The sequence below is a fragment of the Echinops telfairi genome, unplaced genomic scaffold (genome assembly GCF_000313985.2).
Source record: "Echinops telfairi isolate 266 unplaced genomic scaffold, ASM31398v2 ScPeMD7_7468;HRSCAF=8506_0, whole genome shotgun sequence".
NCBI classification, from domain to species: Eukaryota; Metazoa; Chordata; class Mammalia; order Afrosoricida; family Tenrecidae; genus Echinops; species Echinops telfairi.
Window position 1 is genome coordinate 36,838,961 of NW_022111369.1, and position 6,100 is coordinate 36,845,060.

At 44.1% G+C, this 6,100-nt stretch overlaps 1 protein-coding gene across 4 annotated transcripts in view; it reads left to right on the top strand.

The window, feature by feature from the left end:
- The window catches only part of TMEM150C (transmembrane protein 150C), a 47,161-nt gene that overhangs the window by 37,250 nt on the left and 3,811 nt on the right, over positions 1 to 6,100 (top strand). For all 4 annotated transcript variants that reach the window (XM_045284151.1, XM_045284153.1, XM_045284152.1 and 1 more), the window contains one exon: positions 3,742 to 3,919. In XM_045284151.1, coding sequence (XP_045140086.1) covers positions 3,742 to 3,919 — 178 coding nt within the window. The remainder of the gene's footprint in view (positions 1 to 3,741; positions 3,920 to 6,100) is intronic.

The window sequence follows — 6,100 nt, forward strand, 5'->3', positions numbered from 1 at the left end:
CCCGTTGTTTTCTGTTTTCTCCTCCAGATTGTTCATCCAGCCTATCTTATTTAGACAGACCTGCAGAGATAATAACATGCACAAAAACAAGACAGAGAAAAACCAAGCAACAATATACAACAGAATATCAACAACAATAAACCAATGACAAAAAACAAAAACAAAATACAACTAGAAAGAAAAGCGTGAGTTAGTTCAAGTATTGTTTGTTGGCCTTTAGGAGTGTTTTCCAGTCCAGTCTGTTGGGGCACCATGCCCTGGCCCCAAAGTCCACCTTCAGCATTCCACAGGGGCCTCGCAGCTCCGTTCCCTTGCTGTTCGGTTGCAACCCCTTAGTGTTTTGCCTCGGTGTGGTGGGATCAGATCGGACGCAATTCCCACACTGTGTCTCCGGTGTTGTCCCCTGGAGGGCTATGGGTCAGTGAGGGACGTCATGTCTCATAGTGGGGCCAGCCATGTGGTCCTCTCTGTGGACTGGCTGCTCTAATCGGGAACATCATCCTCAAGGCCTTGTGGGCCAGGAGGTGCTCCACTGGCTCCTCCTCCCCCTTCATCTGCTCCTGTGTGCTCCGATAAGATATGTCCCTCTCCCGGAGCTGCAGATTCAAAGCCGTCCTTTGAAATAAATTCTTCTGGGGGGAGGAGCACAGCAGTATTTTCATAATACACATTTTCCATGAACTTTTTGAAGACTCCTCATACATTGCTTCATAACAAATTGTTTCATTCTAGAAAACTAATAGGATCATTGCCTTTTTATGATTAAACAATGAGCATCCTTACTACATGACAGCTTGCTTTTCAGCTTAGCAAAGTCATGTGGCAATCAAGAGACTAGATTTTCTTTCAATTACCCATCTGTTACATGAAAATATATGAATCCTAGTTCTTCTTTCCAGAAATGTACAAGCCCAACCTCCCAACCTTTAACAATAATTCCCCTTGCCAATACTGACACCCAGCTCTTGACCTGAATGGCTTCATTGTAAAATAGACAAGACAAGGAGAGCCCTACTCCCTCACAGTGATTGTCTGATTTCCTTGCCTCCATTTTCTTCATCTGTGCTATGTAGACCTGCCAGATATTTCCTTCTCTGCCCCCCTCTTCCCCTCTCTACTGAATGAAATCCCGATGATGTAAGCATCCAAGACCCTTGGTATATAAGTGAGTAGCTCATACTGTTTGTGCTACAAAGATGGTAGCTTTTTGGTGGCTGTTTCTTACCCCGAGTGTCCTTCAGTTTAAGTTGTGCTGCAAGGCACAACTCAGTGGGTGCTGTTCAGCAGAGGCCCTCATTGATCTGCTGCAAGAACACCGCTTTCTGGTTGTCCCTTTGATAAGAGGTGGACCCACAGTCGAGGATTAGCAAACAAGACTGCGTGGCGGCTGAGTGCCAGCGGACGTCTTAGAACAAGTTATCTTGGTTCACTGGCTTCTCAGGAAAATGCCTGAGAGTTTATCCCCATAAGCTCCAACATGTTAGGGCATGGAGCATCTTTTCTTGAAATGTTGGGTAGGAGTCTTCTCCCACTTGTCTGTCTTTGCTGCAGGTGCAGGCATGCTGTGAAGTACTCCACAGCTACCATTTCTTTCGACGGGGGATCTGATCAAAGTCCTCAGAAAGCAAATTTTGTCCTCTGCTAAAGACCTAGACGAATCCTGGATATTGGGTTGATTTGATAAGCCACTTAGGGTTACTTCTGGTTAAAGATGTCTCCAGTCATTCACCTCTGGATTCCAAATACGTATCTCACATAAAATATCTTTTCTGATTGCTTTTATTATTGACAGCACATATAGGAAAATAAAATCTGTTGACAAGATTGGCTATGAAAACATGGTGCAAATACTATTGTTTTTTGAATTGCCAGTGCCTTCATGCATTTGTGATTTGACGTTGTTGTACATAATGGCAGCATCGAGTCAGGTTTTTCCCCCCTTACAATTTTCAACAGTTGTTTTCAGCTATGATGAAAGCTTCCTCTTCTTTGAGAGAAGCCACTTTTTTTTACATATATAGATCAAAAGGATACATTTTTAAACTTGTTTTAAATAATTATTTCTCAAATAAAATTTGACCTCTGATAAATAGGATCACCATTCTGTACACAACCCAACTGGGCTCCCCTTCATTCATTAGCGCTATAGAAGTCTTGACTGTGAATTTCAAACACTGGTGTCTTTTAATGGGTCTCCAAATACAGGTATGCGTCACTTGATGTCTGTTAGGGCAGTGTCCTCGACATATACATCTGTGGTTCCACATTATACTAGAGTTCATCAATTCTGATGGGAAAACGGAGTGTAGCCAAAACACTTTGCAAAGTACAGAGATCCATCTGCCTCCCACTAGCTTGCATCTGCCCTGTTGTGGCTGGGAGAGAGTGTCCTGGTGCCACCACGCACTCTTTGGAATGGGATCTAAAGCGATCATGCAAACAAGAGACCCTGCAGTGGACAGGGAGGTGGATGACCAGCAAAGGATGCTGCGTACTTGGTACTGGGCTGTGCACAGTGCATGTGATGTCCACGTGATGCCTGGGCAGAGGCGGTAGATCCTCCCGTGGTGGGAGCAACTAGTGGCTTACAGAGGAGGAGAAGGCAAATTGGAAGAGTTTAAAGCTCATTGGAGTCAGGGAAGGGAGTGAGGAAGGCAGTTAGGGAAGGAAATGGTGGCAGCAGACCCAGAGACAGCCAGGAACGCTTCTCATTCTCGGACCACGCAGGACTGGCAGAGTGGAGCCACAATTTTTCCACAGATCCATCCTGAAGTTGCATGGTCCCAGCCTGCCCCATGGCTCTCCTAGTTACCTCTCTCATGTATATAATACGTTGTCCACATAACATCCAAGCCATACACAGTCCCATTTCATAGACTCTAAATTGCAGATGCTAGACGACACATAGCTGCACTGCAAAAGCTGCTCCACAGGAAAAAAAAAAAAACACAAAAAACTCACTGCTATTGAGTCCATTCTAACTCCTAGAGACCCTACCGGCCAGGGCAGAACTGCTCCTGTGGGCTTTTGAGACGGGAACTTCACTGCAGTAGGAGTCTCCGTCTTTCTCCCGTGGAGCAAGCTGGTGGCTCTGAACTGTTCCAACACATAAGCACTATGCCCCCAGGCTCTCGCAGAAGCTCCAGGCTGGCGGTCATCCTTACTGCTCCAGGAAAGCCAAACCAAATAGAGCAACTCCCTCTCATAGCGAGCTGGTCTCATCACATAGACAGGCCAGTTTTGTAGGGGTACAGAACAGTCGGGTATTAGTTGCTTTTGCCAATACAATCTCGTCCTGCTGAGTATTGGCCATCTTCAATCAGGGATGACACAGCCAAATTCCAGGACTCGTTTTCTTAGGCTTGGAAAACAAAGTGTGGAGTGCATCTCTTAAAGTCTTGGACACTTTTCTTTGTCGCATAACACTCCTGCATGTTTCTTATAATTCCCTACAAAGCTTTTCTAGGAAACGAACTAACAAATAGATCGCCACTCCTTGCATAGTTTGTCTGGGTGAATGTTTGGGGATCCTGGGTTGTTATTTCCCTTCCTTTCCTGAATTTGAAGCAGGTAAAGAATAGAAGCAAGGAACTTGTGGGCATGGTGGAATCGAATCTTTCAAAAGTCTCTGATATCGTGGTTGGAATATCCCATTGGCTTTGTCCTCCTTCCCTTATCCCTTGGTTTATGGTTTTTCTCTTCAAAGTGGGACTCCATGTACCATTTTTGTTCCTCCTGTAGCTCACGAATGATGAAGAAATCCACAATGTTGGGACTTCCTTGACCTTTGGATTTGGCACGTTGACCTGTTGGATCCAGGCTGCATTGACACTCAAAGTCAACATCAAGAATGAAGGACGGAAAGTTGGAATTCCAAGAGTGATTCTGTCCGCATCTATCACTCTCTGTGTAGTCCTCTGTATCCTTTGAATGTGAATCCTCTGTATTCTTTGCCAGTGAGCTTAAATTGGATAACTTATCTGTGTTGGAGGACGAGACAAGCACTTGCCCCAGTGGATAGATGGTGAAATCACCGCAGAATCTGAGACAAAGCAGAACAGTCAATCTCAGACTTACTTTTGATGCCAAGGAGGAAAGGGGGAACTTAAAAAAAAGAAAGGATACATTCTCAATATCTTTTTAGCTTGTATCTGTGCCGTGGGTTCTCCTTATCACAAAAGATGTAAAAGTTCCCCTTTTTGAAAAGCAGAACAGATAACCGAAAGTGACATGGGACCTTTATCTCATCTGAAAAAAAAATTCAGTTGTGACCTTAAAAAAAATCTGATATTTATTGACTTTCAAGAGACGAATATATTTATGCCTTCTAGGAGAATAACTAAATGTTTCTAGAAGATAAATTAATTAAAAATAAGCTACACTTGCATTTTAGGAGCCCTGGTGGTACTGCTGTGTAAGCATTGAACTGCTAACTGCAAGGCCAGCAGTTCAAAACTGTCCGCAGCTCAGTGGAAGAGAAGCTGAAGCGCCCGTGAAGGCTTACAGCTTCAGAAACCCTACATAGGGTTGTCATGAGTCAGAATCAACTAGATGGCAGCGAGTTCTGTGGACCATTGCGTTTGTCGTTTACCTTTCTAAAGAGGAAGAGAGACTTATCTAGGATGGAGTACAGTGGCCCCACCTAGTGGTGGCATGGTCCAATGGAAGCCTGCCGTTTCCTATCTAACCAATCAGATCATTCATTCATTCTGCGGCACTGAGTAATTAGAAGGGGTCACATCAATGAGGCTCTCAGGAAATCAGAGGGGTAGGGGGAATAAAGTCCCCCAAATGATAGCCTCGATAGTTATTATAATCATACAGCTTCTATCATCATAATAGCCAACAATTATTGAGTACTATTAGCACTTACCAGTACTTCAATCATAATCTCTCAGCTCACCACCATCCAGTCAATTCTGACTCAGTGACCGTATAGGACAGGCTTGACCTGCACCTGGGGGCTTCCGAGACTATAACTCTGTACAGGATAGAAAGCCTAGTATTTCTCCTGCTCAATCATATCATAATATTAGCCAACCTTTATTGAGCACTTCTAGGAGCTCTGGTGACTCAACAATTAAACAGTCAGCCACAAAGCGAAAGGTTAGCAGTTTGACCCCACCCAGCGGCTCCATAGGAAAAGCCCTGGTGATCTGCTTCTGCAGAGATGACAGCCACGAAACCCCGGCAGAGCAGTTCTCCTCGGTCACCCAGCACAAACAGGCACTGTTCTACATACGTTAATATATCACCACTTCCTTTGATTGTCAGTAAGTGTTTTAGGTTGACTTTTCTAGAGGAGCAAAACTGATAAGCTGCTCACATCAGATCAGGAGGAGATGAAGGATAAACTCACTGCCAAGGAATCATTTCTACCACAGAACTGCCCCTGTGGGTTTCCAAGGCTATAACTCTTTATGGGAGTGGAAAGCCTCATCTTTCTCCCACAGAGCAGCTGGTGGTTTTGAACTGTTAACCCAAGCTCAATGTATAGCCACTATGTCTCCAGGCTCATCGAAATGGAGGATGGTCACACACTATCTGCCAAACCACTGAGCATCATGGCCTAGCCAAGTTGACACGTAAATTTACCTGCCATGACAAGATTACAGAAATGGTACACGGTGGATCAAGTTTTAGATCCAGGTTCAGTTCGTTCACTCTTAACCACTACATAGTCCTCCTTTCCAGGTTTCCAGAAAGTCGGCCTGGAAACACGAAGTCAGTAGGTAGCATTCAGAGCTGTTCTCCAGTCAGCGGCGTATTTGATCTTTCTCTCTTCTTCCCTCACAACTCCCATTCAGTCGTTCCGCAGCTTGTCTGAAGTTCTACCACTCAGTAACCGGAGAACATTTGGGAACTTGAAATTTAAGCCAAGAGGCTTGCTGCTTGCCAGCAACTTAATGAAATAGTTTATAAGCAAAAAAAGGTCAAAACTCTATCCACATAGGGTTTGAAGATTTATCCTTTCCCCATTGAGTTAAGTAATAAGGTAATATTTCTTTTTTTTTTTTTCAGGTTTTTTGATGAATTTAAAAAAAAATCATTTTATTAGGGGCTCATACAACTCTTATCACAATCCATACATACATCAATT